A 17,752-nucleotide genomic window follows, 5' to 3' on the forward strand; every position below is an offset into this window, starting at 1 on the left:
GGCCATTAGCACCTATTTGTGGTTATAATTTTTCCTTTAGCTTTTCGAGGGAAAGGTATTGCCTAATAAATACCTAAATGGTACATCAGAAATATTAACATAACAAGTAAGTTCAAATTTGGGGGCCATATTGCATCTTTCAGAAAATACACCACTTGCTGAACAATTGGACATGGACTACCGTTAGGACCCTGAGGGGAAGCAGCATTCCCTCCCTCGTTGAATTGGATGACAGGACTGGGGTGGCCTCTCGTGCTACAGTGTTAGTGTTGAACGGTTCGTCCGTCTGAGAAAGGATGTGAGAAGAGGAGGAGGCTTGCGGTTTCTGTAGCAAGCATGCGGCTTTGTTAGATTCTGTGGATTTTGGACACCGGCTTTACATGCAATGTATTTGTGCTAAATGGAATTCGTTTTTCCCTTTTGTGTTTTCTACCGGATACATTCTTATAGCTTGGAATCGAGTGTTTTCCTGTGCGGCTCCGTTCATTGGTAAACTAGCGGTTGCATCAGTCGACTGTCAATCAAGTCGAGGCTCTCTGCACCTGGTGTTAATTTAAATTTGCCGGTGAATTTTCGTGAACATTGAGTTTTGGAGCAATCCTTTTCTTTTAGCCTTTGGTATTTCAATAACCGAGAGTTTATTGTGCAGCCTATTGACAAGGTAAGATTGTAACCGTAACTCAGGCTACTGTACCTCTAGTTATATTAACAGCGGACTGTATCCCCGGAAAATTTCAACATTGTATATTGACGGCGCAAGGAGGAACTAGCCTACAAGTACACTGTCCTCTCGATTACTGTATCAGTGATTGCCAAAGCGTTGTTTGACAGCTGTCTTTGGGAACGCGTTGGACAATAGGGCTTGCCTGGAGGAGCCATCTGCTATTGTTTTCTACTGCGGATAGATCAAAATATTAACAGATCGAACATGTCGCTCAGCAGAAGTATTGAATGGGAACACTTTGAGGAACGGGACAAAACGCACCGTTCATCAAGGGCAAACGGCTCGGGATCCCAGTCAGGCTCCAGAGGCAACGGTCTTGTGCCCAGCCCGGCGCACAGCGCGCACTGTAGCTTTTACCGAACGCGCACGCTCCAGTCGCTCACCTCCGAGAAGAAAGCCAAAAAAGTGCGGTTCTACCGAAATGGGGACAAATACTTCAAGGGTTTGGTGTATGCCGTGTCCAACGACCGTTTTAGGTCCTTGGACGCCCTGCTTATGGAGCTTACCCGGTCTCTCTCGGACAACGTCAACCTGCCTCAAGGTGTCCGGAGCATCTACACCGTGGACGGCAGCAAGAAGATTAGCAGCCTGGACGAGTTGGTGGAGGGTAAGGACACGCAGTCACCACCGGCCCCCTCCCCACACACACAGCCCAGTCCTACAAATGACATAATAAATAATGTAGAGATCAATACTCGCGCATATTGATGAATGAGCTGATTGATCCAAGGTACTCATTATTAGATTTCACCAGACACTCCTATCTCTCAGGTTTCATCATACAATCTTATAAACCATTTCATTTTTTAAATTTTTTATTGAACCTTTATTTAACCAGGTAGGCTAGTTGAGAACAAGTTCTTATTTACAACTACGACCTGGCCAAGATACTGCTTGTCATCAGAGTTCCACCACCTGTTTTACATTGACTCCTTGTTCATACATATGCAGGTGTATTCTGCTATCAGCATTCCCCTTGCGAAGAAGACTAGCTAATGCTGCATTATAGGCTTATTATACTACATTATAGCCTATTATACTACATTATATCCTATTCCACTACATTATGTGATATAGTAGTATAATAAGGCTATAATGTAGTTATGCTATTATATGATAATGTAGTATAATAAGTCTATAATGTGGTATAATGAGGCTATTATGTAGTATAATGAAGCAATTATTAATAGCCTCATTATACTACATTATAGTCTGATTATACTACATTATAGCCTCATTGGGCAGCAGGTAGCCTAGCTGTTAGAGGCCAGCAAGCAACCAGAGGGTTGCCAGTTCAGATCCTGGGTCCGAAAGGAAAAATCTGTTAGGAAGTGAGCTGGCAACTAGAGGGTTGCTGATGTCAAATCCTAGATGCTCAAGGGCACCATTTGGTAGATTTGGTACCATTTGGTAGACGGCTCAGTTGGTAGAGCATGGAGAAAGCACCAGGGTAGTGCGTTCGATTCAGTATGGAAAGTGTATGCACTCATTAAGTCACACTGGATAAGAGTGTCTGCTAATCTTGAGATCATTAGTCTCTCTTGAATCAGCAGGTCTTCCTTTTTGGTTAAGCAGTTGTGACACACACATGACCCAGTAGTAGTGTGCAGCCATCATAGTGTCACGCCCTGACCTTAGTTATCTTTGTTTTCTTTATTATTTTGGTTAGGTCAGGGTGTGACAAAGGTGGTTGGTTTAGTTTTTCTATTGTCTAGGTGTTTTTATCCTGTCTAGGGTTTTTGTATATCTATGGGGTTTTAGTATGTCAAGGTCTATGGTGGCCTGAATTGGTTCCCAATCAGAGACAGCTGTTTATCGTTGTCTCTGATTGGGGATCCTATTTAGGTTGCCATTTTTCCATGTTGGTTTTGTGGGTTATTGTCTATGTGTAGTTGCATGTCAGCACTCGGTTTATCATAGCTTCACGTTAGTTTTGTTAGTTGTAAGTGTTCTTCGTTTTATTAAATAAGAATGCATTCTTATCACGCTGCGCTTTGGTCTCATCATTACGACGAATGTGACACAGAGAGAGAGTGTGTGTGTGTGTGTGAGAGTAGTAGGAAACACAGTATTGATGAATGTCCATCGCTCCTCCATTGATCTTAGAGCAGTGTGTGTGTTAGTGTGTGCTCTGGCCAGTGTTCTGTGCTTCATTAGCTATTAAAACAGTCCTTAGAGTGATTTTTTTCACCCTCTGGGCATAAAACATGACATGTCCCCCTCTGCACCCCCTTCATACCTCTGCCAATGATCTGTTCACTTTGAACATAATGAGGGAGGAGAATGGAAAAGGACAACATTGAGGTGTAGATGAAGCTGTTATTATAACTGTACTTATAGTCCAAATAAGATATGTACAACTACCTCCAATGGTCAGGTCATACCATTATTATATTACAACATGACTAATTAGCTCAGTCATTTCATAGGAATGCTTAATAAAGAATCATGTATATTGTCCCAACTAGACCCTACACAACTAAAGGTAAATTAATTCAGTAAGTGTGTGAGTATTATTCCAGAAATGTATGCAAAGGTTGAGAAATTTCAACATGACCTTCTTTACTTTACATTAGAGCTCTCTCCCTACTCGGCAGATTTGCTATATATAGACCTACACCGCAATGGGGGCTGGTGGGAGGAGCTATAGGAAGAACGGCTCATTTTAATGACTGGAATCAAAGGAACGATATCAAACGTATGGAAACCACATGTTTGACTTCGTGCCATTGATTCCATTCCAGCCATTAAAATGAACCCGTCCTCTTATAGCTCCTCCCACCAGCCCCCATTGCTACACAGTGGTTATGTCTGTGTGTGAACCTCTCTGTGTCGCAGGCTGCAGCAGTGACAGTGGCCGGTGTCTGGGTAATACGTTAATCTTCGTGTTGAGTTCTGCTGTCTGACCTGTGACCTCTCTACGATCCTGTCTTAGCGTGAAAGGTTACGGTTATCGCACCGTGGTAGCGCTGTCATATTCAAATCAATCCACAGCAAAGAGAGATGAGTGTGGGTCTTTTCATTTGTATACTGCAGCTTATCTCCTGACTCCCGTTAGTCAGCACCTCCAGCTATAGGCTGTGATTTGTCTTTACTTCACTGCTGTCCTTTTCTCCTGACCCCTCTCTCCTCTCTCCTCCCCGTTTATTCTCAGCTGACATCCTTCCTTCCTCCTTCCAAATATAAGCCTCTGCACTCGTTCCTCCGCCCATGTCTCCAGAGAGGATGGGGTGGTAGATTTAGGTCAGAGCCCAATCCCGTGGCTGGGAGACACATTGCATCACTTCTGGTTGGGCTGGCAGGAAGGAGAATGGGTGCTGCCGTGGGACAGTGAGTGTGGTAGAAGATGGACTGGCACCAACACATAGCCAGGCCTACTACTTCTGCCTCACCTCTATGCCTGTTTTCTGCCAAGTAACCGTTCAGAGTGGAAGATGGAATCCTCCCGACAGGCATCACTTTCTCTGCTCTGATTTGAAAGGAAAGTGGGCCAACTCACTTTCTCTGGCTGTCAAAACTTGTTGTTGTTCTCATCTTGGGGGTATTTGGGTTTATACTGCAGTAGGTATAGTGGCCTGTGAGGTCATACTCTAGGTACTGTGGCTAATGAAGAGTTCCGTGTAGGTTTTACCTTATTATAGGAGTAGAGTTTGAGCTCTTAAGCCAATCCTATTGGACATTTGATATGGTGCCAAGTTTATTTTGGAACCCCTCTAACCATTCCATTCTTTCTACTGTAAAACAATGACTGGACTCAAGTCATTCCATAAACAGTACACAGGTTGGGTTCCACTCAAGAAGTCCCCTCTTTACTGGTCGGGATGATAAGTCCTAATTATCGTAGCCTCCTCAGTAACTTATGTTAGTGGGTTGCGGCTGTACCCTCGTGGCTGTCCCCTTGTCCTCCTGCTGTGATGTGGAGAAATAGGGCACGGCTGTTGTCAGGGGTCAGGTCACAGAGACGGGAGGAATGCAGTCAATCCGTCAGAGGATTGTCTTGGCCTGGCTGTGAATGAGGCCTTTTGACTGGAGATGTTGGAGGCCGAACACCAGAGTCTTGTCTTTGTGTACTCAGGCATCAAATGGATTTGTGTGTGTGTGTGTGTGTGTGTGTGTGTGTGTGTGTGTGTGGACTACTTGCCCAGCCTGGCCTGTTGTGTGAACCTCATCAAGCCCCATTCATTCATTCATATGTGATCCCTGGATGATGGCTGGATGGATGGGATTACCCTGTGACATCCACCACACTGTCTCTGCTGTAGTGTGCTTATTGAAATGACAGTGAGGCATTGGATTGGATTCAAACCAAGCCAAACCACGATAGTGGTCTTATGCTACACCAATTGTGTGCCATTTGAGGAGGACTTTCAATCAAATTAAATGTAATTAGAAAGCCCTTTTTACCTCAGGCTGGTTTTGTGACATCAGCTAACACCCCAAACAGCAAGCAATGCAGATGTAGAAGCACAGTGGCTAGGAAAACCTCCCTAGAAAGGCAGGAACCTAGGAAGAAACCTAGAGAGGAACCAGGCTCTGAGGGGTGGCCAGTCCTCTTCTGGCTGTGCCGGGTGGAGATTATAACAGTACATGGCCAAGATGTTCAAACAAAGGTTGAATTTTTGGACACCTATTTGGCCGATTTTATCTATTTAAAAAAACATTTTTTTACACCTTTATTTAACTAGGCAAGTCAGTTAAGAACACATTCTTATTTTCAATTACGGCCTAGGAACAGTGGGTTAACTGCCTTGTTCAGGGGCAGAACGACAGATTTTTACCTTGTCAGCTCAGGGATTCGTTTTTGCAACCTTCCGGTTACTAGTCCAACGCTCTAACCACATGCCTTACATAGCACTCCACGAGGAGCCTGCGTGGCAAGCTGACTACCTGTTACGCGAGGGCAGCAAAAGCCAAGGTAAGTTGCTAGCTAGCATTACTTTACATTAACTTATAAAAAACAATCAATCTTCACATAATCTCTAGTTAACTACACATGGTTGATGATATTACTAGTTTATCTAGCGTGTCCTGCGTTGTATATAATTGATGCGGTGCCTATACGGTTCCGTATTTCACTGAAAGAATAAACGTTTTGTTTTCGAAATGATAGTTTCCGGATTCGACCATATTAATGACCAAAGGCTCGTATTTCTGTGTGTTATTATGTTATAATTAAGTCTATGATTTGATAGAGCAGTCTGACTGAGCGATGGTAGGCACCAGCAGGCTCGTAAGCATACATTCAAACAGCACTTTCGTGCGTTTTGTCAGCAGCTCTTCGCAATGCTTCAAGCATTGAGCTGTTTATGACTTTAAGCCTATCAACTCCCGAGATTAGGCCGGTGTAACAATGTGAAATGGCTAGCTAGTTAGCGGGGTGCGCGCTAATAGCGGTTCAATCGATGACGTCACTCGCTCTGAGACTCGGAGTAACTCGCTCTGAGACTCGGAGTAATTGTTCCCCTTGGCTTTTGTGGAGCGATGGGTAACAATGCTTCGAGGGTGGCTGTTGTCGATGTGTTCCTGGTTTGAGCCCAGGTAGGGGCAAGGAGAAGGACGGAAGCTATACTGTTACACTGGCAATACTAAAGTGTCTATAAGAACATCCAATAGTCAAAAGTATATGAAATACAAATGGTATAGAGAGAAATAGTCCTATAATTCCTATAACAACTACAACTACAACCTAAACCTTCTTACCTGGGAATATTGAAGACCCATGTTAAAAGGAACCACCAGATTTCAAATTGTTCTCATGTTCTGAGCAAGGAACTTAAACGTTAGCTTTTTTACATGGCACATATTGCACTTTTACTTTATTCTCCAACACTTTGTTTTTGCATTATTTAAACCAAATTGAACATGTTTCATTATTTATTTGAGGCTAAATAGATTTTATTGATGTATTATATTAAGTTAAAATAAGTGTTCAGTATTGTTGTAATTGTCATTATTACAAATAAATGTAAAAAAAAAAATTGGCCGATTTAATCGGTATCAGCTTTTTTCTGTCCTCCAATAATCGGTATCGACGTTTAAATCATAATCGGTCGACCTCTAGTTCATAGATGACCAGCAGGGTTAAATAATAATATTCAGTGGTTGTAGAGGGTGCAACAGATCAGCACCTCGGTAGTAAATGTCAGTTGACTTTTCACAGCCGATCATTCAGAGTGAGAGAGAGAACTTAAATTCACACAGGACACTGGATAAGACAGGATAAATTCTCCAGATATAACAGACTGACCCTAGCCCCCCGACACAAACTATTGCAGCATAAATACTGGAGGCTGAGACGGGAGGGGTCGGGAGACACTGTGACCCCGACCGACGATACCCCCCGACAGGCCCAACCAGGAAGGATATAAACCCACCCACTTTGCCAAAGCACAGCCCCCACACCACTAGAGGGATATCTTCAACCCACTGGTGAATTATGATGCACCTGATCCCGAGTCGGTCCTTTGATGAGATCCCAATGTATGTAATAAGCTGATTGATTCAACATCAGACTTCACTCATGGGAAAACATTGCTTGTTTAGATGACACCATAGTGTTAGGGACAACATCAGACAAACACATTCTCAATCCATGACCTCTCACTTACCCCACTGAGTGATGGCGTCTGTGTGTATTTGCTCAGTGATGGATCAGCGCACACACTGATGGATCTGCCCCCTCTCCTCCATAGTGACCAGCTGATGTTTGGTTAGGGAGCTGTTTAAGGGGCTGTGATCTCAGCTGTTGTCCACATGAGGCCCTGCTGTAGGGCCACTGAAGGGTATCACCCACCCAGGGTCCGCTAACCTCTCTGGTGATGCTGCACCTGAGACCCCCCTCTCGTCCCCAGAGGTGTTAGGGACAGTCACCCCTCAGCCCCCTTCAGAAGGCCACTTCTGTTTCTCCAGGCGTTCTGATCTGAATTGATGATGGCTCCGGGTCTCATTTGGTGTCATCGTTTTCATCTGTTCGGGTCCCCCAGCTGTAGCCTAGCGTCGTTAATTAGCCTTTGGTTAATTGGTAGATGAATAAATCCAGGCGTCGTGGGACTCGCCGTCTCAGAAGTCTCTTCGTCCTCCTTTCCATCCCTTTTTCTTTGTCTTAACGCAAATGAGAGGAACCATGAGAAGAGCAGTAGATAATACTGAGTTGTAGTTGAGAAGATAACAGATTGATATTAACCTCATGTCGATGGTCCTGGTTTAGGTTGATCTCAGCATGGTGTTGGTGATCTTATGACCAAAGGATCTTCATTTTCTTCAGTCGTGGGTCTTGAAAATAATGCTGGGTATTGAGCTATTCTGGAGGGTTAGACATCGTCTTCACACCACTCTCGCAAATGACACCTTTCCCTGACGGATGACACCTTTATTTAAGCAAGCTGTTCTTCTGTCTCCAAGGTGACTCCTTCACTGTTGTCTTCCTGTTCCTGGATGACTGACTGCTGACAATAGGATGTTTTGGTTATCAAATAATAAGAGCAAGGTTGACTGCATTAGGAAAAAACCTCAAATTTACCTTAGCTTCTGTAAGCTTTCTATACGGTTCTAGATGGATAGATTCTGTTCATTCATTGTTCGTTCCCCTTCAGGTCCTTTAGATTCCCCTCTCTCCCTCTTGTACAAACAATAACAATGTTTTCTCGCCTTAGTTCATTTAGTGTGATTTAGCATCACATCTCTTTGAACATCTCTATCTCTTACATATAATAACGTTTTCTCACCTTCCTTAGTTCAGCCATGTTGTCATCGATCGGTGCCTTGAGCTGGTAAAAGGGCAGATACGCAAGTATAGTGCTATGTCATGACAGAGCAAGGACATCAAAGGCAGCAATATGGGTTCACTTAGTTGCATGCGTAGCTCAGTATTACATGCTGCTACAGTGTGCCATTCTGTGGTTTCATTAGTGTTGTGACAAACAGTAAAATCCATTATGAATGATTAGATGTTAGCCATGCCCAGAATGTGAAAATAAAAATCCTGCATGTGTTGTCCTCCCACGAATCGCCTTCAAACACAATCACCCACCCTCACATCCTCCTCTTTCCCGTATTGTGGTTCCATTTATCAGCCTTTTGAGTCGTCAAATTAATCTGGCCTTGGCTTGAGGGGAAACACAAACACATTTGCTAACTGTTACAATGGAATGTGGGCAAGGAAAAGGAAAAGACTTAGCTTTGGAGAGTATCCAATGCAGCAGGCCGAGAGAGCTCACAGAGAGGGCTGAGTTACACTGACTGGCTGGCCTCCGTCTCAATGTGGCTTTTGTTTCCACTGGGGAACCTTAACTCCTTGTCATCCACAGTCAAGCCGACTAGTTACTTTCCACGTCATGTGGCTAATTAACACTCCTTTAGTCATTTAGAATGAATGGTTATTCATTGACAGTTGTAAAGTATCATTCAGAGCTGGAAAATGCGATGGAGTTGATTACTGTAGCTTCAATAACTAAATTGCCCTACATTTGATAAGCAGTTGATGGATTTGATTTGATATCAGTTTTTATAAACTGTTGATTCAACGATTTTTATGAAATATACTGCTCAAAAAAATAAAGGGAACACTAAAATAGATCTGAATGAATGAAATATTCTTATTAAATACTTTTCTTTACATAGTTGAATGTGCTGACAACAAAATGACACAAATTATCAAATTTATCAACCCATGGAGGTCTGGATTTGGAGTCACACTCAAAATTAAAGTGGAAAACCACACTACAGGCTGATCCAACTTTGATGTAATGTCCTTAAAACAGGTCAAAATGAGGCTCATTAGTGTGTGTGGCCTCCACGTGCCTGTATGACCTCCCTACAATGCCTGGGCATGCTCTTGATGAGGTGGTCTCCTGAGGGATCTCCTCCCAGACCTGGACTAAAGCATCCGCCAACTCCTGGACAGTCTGTGGTGCAACGTGGCGTTGGTGGATGGAGCGAGACATGATGTCCCAGATGTGCTCAATTGGATTCAGGTCTGGGGAACAGGCGGGCCAGTCCATAGCATCAATGCCTTCATCTTGCAGGTACTGCTGACACTCCAGCCACATGAGGTCTAGCATTGTCTTGCATTAGGAGGAACCCAGGGCCAACCGCACCAGCATATGGTCTCACAAGGGGTCTGAGGATCTCATCTCGGTACCTAATGGCAGTCAGGCTACCTCTGGCGAGCACATGGAGGGCTGTGCGGCCCCGCAAAGAAATGCCACCCCACACCATGACTGACCCACCCGCTAACCAGTCATGCTGGAGGATGTTGCAGGCAGAAGAATGTTTTCCACGGCGTCTCCAGACTCTGTCACGTCTGTCACGTGCTCAGTGTGAACCTGCTTTCATCTGTGAAGAGCACAGGGCGCCAGTGGCGAATTTGACAATCTTGGTGTTCCCTGGCAAATGCCAAACGTCCTGCACGGTGTGGGGCTGTAAGCACAACCCCCACCTGTGGACATCGGGCCCTCATACCACCCTCATGGAGTCTGTTTCTGACCGTTTGAGCAGACGCATGCACATTTGTGGCCTTGCTCGAGGTCATTTTGCAGGGCTCTGGCAGTGCTCCTCCTTGCACAAAGGCGGAGGTAGCGGTCCTGCTGCTGGGTTTTTGCCCTCCTACGGCCTCCTCCACGTCTCCTGATGTACAGGCCTGTCTCCTGGTAGCACCTCCATGCTCTGGACACTACGCTGACAGACACAGCAAACCTTCTTGCCACAGCTCGCATTGATGTGCCATCCTGGATGAGCTGCACTACCTGAGCCACTTGTGTGGGTTGTAGACTCCGTCTCATGCTACCACTAGAGTGAAAGCACCGCCAGCATTCAAAAGTGACCAAAACATCAGCCAGGAAGCATAGGAACTGAGAAGTGGTCTGTGGTCACCACCTGCAGAACCACTCCTTTATTGGGGGTGTCTTGCTAATTGCCTATAATTTCCACCTGTTGTCTATTCCATTTGCACAACAGCATGTGAAATTGATTGTCAATCAGTGTTGCTTCCTAAGTGGACAGTTTGATTTCACAGAAGTGCGATTGACTTGGAGTTACATTGTGTTGTTTAAGTGTTCCCTTTATTTTTATTTTTTGAGCACCATAATTTGCAAATACATTCATTAAAAATCCTACAATGTAATTTTCTGGATTTTTTTTTTCTCATTTTGTCTGTCATAGTTGAAGTGTACCTATGATGACAGGCCTCTCTCATCTTTTTTAAAGGCCTCTTTACAGGCCTCTTTTTTACAGGCCTCTCTCTAATTACAGGCCTCTCTCATCTTTTTAAGTGGGAGAACTTGAACAATTGGTGGCTGACTAAATACTTTTTTGCCCCACTGTGTGTGTATATATATATTTATATATTTATTTTATTTTAAAGAAGCTTAAATTCTAACTAGTTATCCCCTCTTCCTCCCTTTAGGTGAGAGCTACGTGTGTGCCTCCAACGAGCCCTACCGCCGAGTGGACTATACCAAGAACGTTAACCCTAACTGGTCAGTGGGCATCAAGGCCGGCCAGTCCCGCTCCCTGTCCTCCCTCAGCACCCTGGTAAAGGGCGAGCTGCAGCGTAGCGAGGCCAGCCTGGGCACCAGAGACTTCATCAAGCCCAAGCTGGTGACGGTCATCCGCAGCGGGGTCAAGCCCAGGAAGGCTGTGAGGATCCTGCTGAATAAGAAGACGGCCCACTCCTTCGAACAGGTGCTGACCGACATCACGGACGCCATCAAGCTGGACTCCGGGGCGGTCAAACGGCTCTACACACTGGAGGGAAAACAGGTAAGATGATAGTAATTCTGTAAATGCAACAACATGGCTAATTCCTACAGCACAAGGGTCTCAAATCCAATCCTGAGGTAAATTATGTGGTTATTTAGCCATTTTTTCCCCTTCTCCTAAATGGCTTACAGACAGTTGTCTTCAACATATGTGGCCCATGCAGCAATCAAACCCTCAACCTTGCTGAAGCAAGTAATGAATAACGATACTTTAGGGACTCTATATTAGAGTATGTTGGGTTAAACCCAACGCTGCTCTGGAGATGGGAATCAGTACCAGATGGGATATCCATATTGAGTTTTCTGGCCAAAGGTCTTATTTATAGCATAGATGCTTCATGATTTATAAGTTTCAGCTGTATCAGTACTCAACCATTATACTATTGCTAATCAACCCAAACCCCATGGTGCACTACAAGTATCTCCATGAGAGTTGACCAAATCAACAAACTTCATGCTTTGTTTGGAATACAGTGTTTGGTTTTGGCCAGACATAATGGGACCCATCTCGTCCAAAACGTTGAGTCCAAAACCTAAGTTTACCAAAAAGCACCTGGATGATCATCAAGACTCTTGGAAGAATGTTCTATAGACAGATGAGTCCAAAATATAACTTTTTGGACGACATGGGTCCCATTATGCCTGGTGAAAACCAAACACTGCATTCCACAGTAAGAACCTTATACCAACGGTCAAGCATGGTGATGGCTTGGGGATGCTTTGCTGCCTCAGGACCTGGACGACTTGCCTTAATAGAAGGAACCATGAATTCTGCTCTGTGTCAGAGAATTCTACAGGAGAATGTCAGGCCATATGTCTGTGAGCTAAAGCACAGATGGGTCATGCACCAAAACACACAATTAAGTCTACATGGCAAAAAAGCAACAAATATGACGTTTTGGAATGGCCAGACCTAATCCCAATTGAGATGTTGTGGCAGGACTTGAAACGAGCAGCCCAGGATTATGCAGTGTTAGTTATCAAGAACTTTATCTTTGCATTTCCCCCCAGCTTAGTTTAGATTGGTGTCGCTGAGTTAAAGCAGTTCTGCATGGAAGAGTGGGCCAAAATTCCTCCACGCGACATGGGACCGATCAACAAATATAGGAAGCATTTGGTTGGAGCCATTGCAGCTAAAGGTGGCACAACCGGTTATTAGGGGGAAATTACTTTTTCACACAGGGGCATTGGGTGTTGCATAACTTTGTATATGAAATAAATAAAGTAAGTATGTAATTGGTGTATTATTTGTTCACTCAGGTTCCCTTTATCTATTTTTAGGTTTTGGTTGAAGATCTGATAATGAGAAAGGAGGCAAATACTTTTTCACAGCACTGTTTGGTCCTATTTAGTATTTCCATCTAGACATCTACAGTATGTCCCAAATGGCACCCTGTTCCATATTTACCACCCTACTTTTGATCAGAGCCTTATGGACCCTGGTCAAAAGTAGTGCACGACATAGGGAATAGGGTGCCATTTGAGACGCAACCTAATGTGCTAGTGATGAACACATGATGCATTTAATTTCCCATCATGGGCTTTAGTTTTAGATTGATATAAATGCTGCTAGCCTCATCTGAGGAAGAAGATTCCATCATAATGGATTAAGGGGGAGTGGATTTAGAACATTTCCTAGAAGTCAGGTTCCACAGTTGTTAAAGATAAGTGGATTTTCTGATAAATCTGGATTGAAATGCAGTCTGTGTTTTTTACAGAGCTTTAACGGTTGGACCTCTTATTTCACAGGCAATGGTTATGACACTGTGCTGAGAGGTGTTAGGCCAGTGGTTCTTTGATAACGGCAGGATCATGATGCCGGTCAATGGAGTCAGTTTTTGTGAAGGACCGTTCGCTTAGAAGTATACAAGACATTGAGACATCTAATGCAGCAGTGAAGGTTTCAGTGCTAAACAAGGCTAAAGAAAAGAGAAGCAGTATCCCCCAAAATCCCATTCCTTCTATCTGAACTCTGAATATTGTCCTAGCAGAGAACACAGTTGACCCTTCTTTCCTGACAGATTCCCAGAGCCGGCGGGAATCTTCACGGACGGGCCAGAGAAGTGACTCATGAAAATAATGATCCTTATCCTCTCAGACAGTCAGGCCGGCCAGCCCAACATACTGAAGCCTCTACTCAGAGGAGGCTCTATATCAGGAGGAGAGGCAGGGTCTGGATGATTTCTCTCTCTCTCTCTGACAGAGAAGACAGTTAATGTGTACAGTAGGCACTTTCAGTATCTGCACCTGTTTGCTTTTGTTTTGTGGCAATGAACCAGTCTTGCAGCACAAACTGAAATACACGGCAGTATTGGACCAGAAATGGCTGTCCAAGCTTGATTTTCAGCCCAGAGAGATGTTTTAGGTACATGATCAGTGATCCACCCCTTCAGTCCAAATCTGGCTGCTTATTACTCGGCCGTCCACAGAGAGTACAGGGATGGAACGACAGACCGAACGAGAGGAGAAACAAGCGATGACTGAAAAGATCAGCCATCACCTCTGAATCGATGGTCTCGCTTACTCCCTGTGGTACTCCATATCGCTGCTCTTTCAAAAATGGCCAAGCATAGGCTACAGCATGATGGATCCTTGGGAATGCCCCATTAGATATCCACCCCGTTACTAATTCAGTCCCATGTCTGTGACAAAAGACTACTGACTCCTTGTCTGTCTTTATCCCTTCATGGATCTCTTAAACAGATTTGACAGTGCTGTGGGCTGAGACTTCATCATAAATGATGATGCAACACAGCTGCAAGTTGACTGGGACGTTTTCTCCATTCATCTGTCAACATTCAGTGTTGTCGGCACTAGACAGGGAGAGGAGGAATCCTGTTTCTTGTAGAGTTGAAGCAGAGAGACTGGGTGTGCGAGAAAGAGGGAGTGCCTTTCCTACTCTGTCCTTAGGGACCGCTTCAGGCAGGCGACTCGCAAGGGCTGTTTGGAATGCAATGTGGCGGGCGGTTTGTCTGCAACGCGCACTGATGATGTCACAGGGGATTTGCCTGAGGAAGCCGGTGGTAAATCCAAACGAGCGCTGCAGGGCTGTCTGGAATGCAGGCTGACTCTCTCTGGTATTTCACAGGGAAACCTCCTCTTTCCAATCTCCCTGTTTTTTTGTATATTCTAACGCTATGCAAAAAAATTGTCCATGAGCTGCCAGGCATATGCAAATGACACGATTAGGCTAATGCATGAATGAAACGGGTTGGCTCCAACAATACAGTTGTTCTCGCTCACAGAGAATGTTAAGTGTGGTTTTGTCTGTAGCTTTCAGTTCGATTGCAGTCAGTTCTATAGCATTTAGTTATTATGCTGCTTGCAATTTGTTATGGCAGCGCTCCATTTGAAACTATGGGTTACTGCATATACTTGTAGACAGGTTAGCTGACAACGTCACAAACAATGCACATGCTTCATTGGGGCAGAAGTCCGTGTGTTGTGATTCTGGATGTCCAGATGGCTAGCAACAGTAACAAGAAGCTGCCATGTGGGGAATCGTAAGCTAGTTTTATCTTGTTCTTGATACCATGTCTTGTCTATGCTAATATGGCTACAATTCACTAGCTAGTAACTGTAACAATGTATTTGAGAGACAACACGTGCTCATTGTGCAAATGTATGTATGTTTTCAGTAAACATTGAAGACGAAATATAGTTTACATGTTATCAACAATTTAAGCCGACCCCATCTGTTTTGCCCCATAGTTGCGCATGCGTCGGTTTTGTTGCAAAACAACCAACCCGTCTATAACCATGACGACGATAGAAGAGTTGGCTACTGCACATACAGTATGGAACCAAGGCTAGCTCAAAGGACAGTACACAACCCTAACAGCAGCCCAGGCCTGTGGAGCTCTGAGGGATGGCTCATGTGCTTAAACACCATTTTAAAAATACCTGGCAGCCAATGGCACTACAGCCATCTCACCAATGTGTATAGCATAATGAATGGAGCCTACAGTAACTCCTACCATCGTTGAGAGATAGGAAGCACTCATTTAGAGTTTTAGCAGATCAATATTTCAGACGTAAGATGCTGTAATATCTTGTTGTTCATTATAAATTGATAAGGCCCATATTGTTCCACTCTCTCTGAGCTGTTTTGATGAGTTTGAGTTGGTAATGCACTGAGCATGGGTTGTTAATGATAAGGTCGTTCTCCGTTACCCAGACCATCTACTGTATGTTCAACTCCTGAGAAGGATTGCTCTTCTTCCTGTCATATGCTTTCGTAATGATCCACTCCATTGATTTATATCACCATATAAACAGCCATTTCAGTCCTGATAGAGGACTGATTGGGGATCCTCTGTTGCATATACCAGGACACCACATCCTACACGACTCCATCGAATGGGAACTCCAATACAACAGTTTTCTGTCACTGAGGAGGATCAATGGGGACTGTTTAAAAGCAGATTATCCCTGGAGGTTAATGGGGAGGTATTCATGGCCCTATAGCTGAGTAACTGTGTCCTTTTGATTCAATGAGGCAGATCATAGGAAAGGCCAACTATGTGTGTATCACAATGAGGTTGGTTGCACCTTAATTGGGGAGGACTGGCTCGTGACAATGTCTGGCACGGAATAGGTGGAATGGTATCAAATGCATCAAACACATGGTTTCCAGGTGTTTGATTCCATTCACTCCATTCCAGGCATTATTATTATTAGCTGTCTTTCCCTCAGCAGCCTCTGCTTGTGTGTATCTAATCAGAGCTGGGCGCAAAACAGGATGTACACTCATGATGCTGTGTCATTCAAAACATGCATTCAAAATGGAGGTCAATGTAGGGGTATTATGCTGTAAATATCTTGTTTAATTTCTTAGTGATCCCTTCGCGCGCCAATCCCGTTAACGGACAACACCCAGTGAAATAGCAGCGCGCCAAATTCAAAAACAGAAATACTCATAATAATAATTAATGAATCTTACAAGTGTTAATTAATGAATCTTCTTGTTAATCCAGCCACAGTGTCAGATTTCAAAAAGGCTTTACGGCTGAAGAAAACCATGCTATTATCTGAGGACAGTACCCCATCAAACAAACACATGAAAATCACATTTCAACCCGACACAAAACTCAGAAATAACCATATAATTCATGCCTTACCTTTGAAGATCTTCTTCTGTTGGCACTCCAATATGTCCATTAAACATCACAAATGGTCCTTTTGGTCGATAAATTCTGTCGTTATGTCTCCAAAATGTCTATTTATTTGGCACGTTTGATCCAAAAAACACTGGTTCCAACTCGCGCAACATGACTACAAAGTATCTAATATAATAATCTAATAACCTGTAAACTTGATCCAAACATTTCAAACAACTTTCCTAATCCAACTGTAGATATTTTTAAACGTAAATAATCGCTAAAATTTAACACGGGATAAACTGTGTTCAATACCGGACAAAAAAACTAAGTGTAGTGAGCTTTCAGGTCGCGCGCCCTTAACTTCTTACGGATAGGTGGGACAGTTGCGTCTCACTTGTGCAAAAACCAGGGAAAATGCAGCGCGGAAAATTCAAGAAAATTATATAAAATCAAACTTTCATTAAATCATATAATATACTAAATTAAAGCTACACTCGTTGTGAATCCAGCCAACATGTCAGATTTTATTTAACAAGGCTTTTCGGCGAAAATTCTGAACGGTTAGTCCTCGGGGTTTTGATTCAAACCGTTTTAGAAACTTCAGAGTGTTTTCTATCCAAATCTATGAATAATATGCATATCTTATATTCTTGGCATGAGTAGCAGGAAGCACGCTATTTATCCAAAAGTGAAAACCAGAGTAATAGGTTAACAAACAGTACACTACACTAGACTCGACCCTCGTTCTGAACAGCCCTACTTCTTCATTACACAAATGAAAAACATCAACCAATTTCTAAAGACTGTTGACATCCAGTGGAAGCGATAGGAACAGCAAGCAAGTGCCTTGGAAATCTAGATCCACATAGAAAACAATTGAAAAGACAGTGACTTAAAAAAAACATTCCTGGATGATTTGTCCTTGGTTTTGCCTGCCAAATAAGTTCTGTTTTACTCACAGACATAATTGTAACAGTTTTAGAAACTTTAGAGTGTTTTCTATCCAAACCAATTATATGCATATCCTAGCTTCTGGGCCTGAGTACCAGGCAGTTTACTTTGGGCACACTTTTCCTCTGGACGTGAAAATAATGCACCCTAGCCTAGACATCCATCCCAGCATGATCCCATACTTTTCCGTATAACCTTGTGTTTACAAATACTTACCA

At 43.6% G+C, this 17,752-nt stretch overlaps 1 protein-coding gene across 1 annotated transcript in view; it reads left to right on the plus strand.

Annotated features, from left to right (window-relative positions):
- Positions 1-311: 311 nt before the first annotated feature.
- Positions 312-17,752, plus strand: part of LOC139375543 (serine/threonine-protein kinase DCLK2-like) — a 55,518-nt gene continuing 38,077 nt past the window's right edge. Inside the window, exons 1-2 of the mRNA XM_071117373.1 lie at positions 312-1,331; positions 11,127-11,482. Of these exons, the coding sequence (XP_070973474.1) occupies positions 929-1,331; positions 11,127-11,482 (759 nt within the window). The 5' untranslated portion in view covers positions 312-928. The remainder of the gene's footprint in view (positions 1,332-11,126; positions 11,483-17,752) is intronic.

The sequence above is a fragment of the Oncorhynchus clarkii genome, chromosome 19 (assembly GCF_045791955.1).
Source record: "Oncorhynchus clarkii lewisi isolate Uvic-CL-2024 chromosome 19, UVic_Ocla_1.0, whole genome shotgun sequence".
Lineage (NCBI taxonomy): Eukaryota > Metazoa > Chordata > Actinopteri > Salmoniformes > Salmonidae > Oncorhynchus > Oncorhynchus clarkii.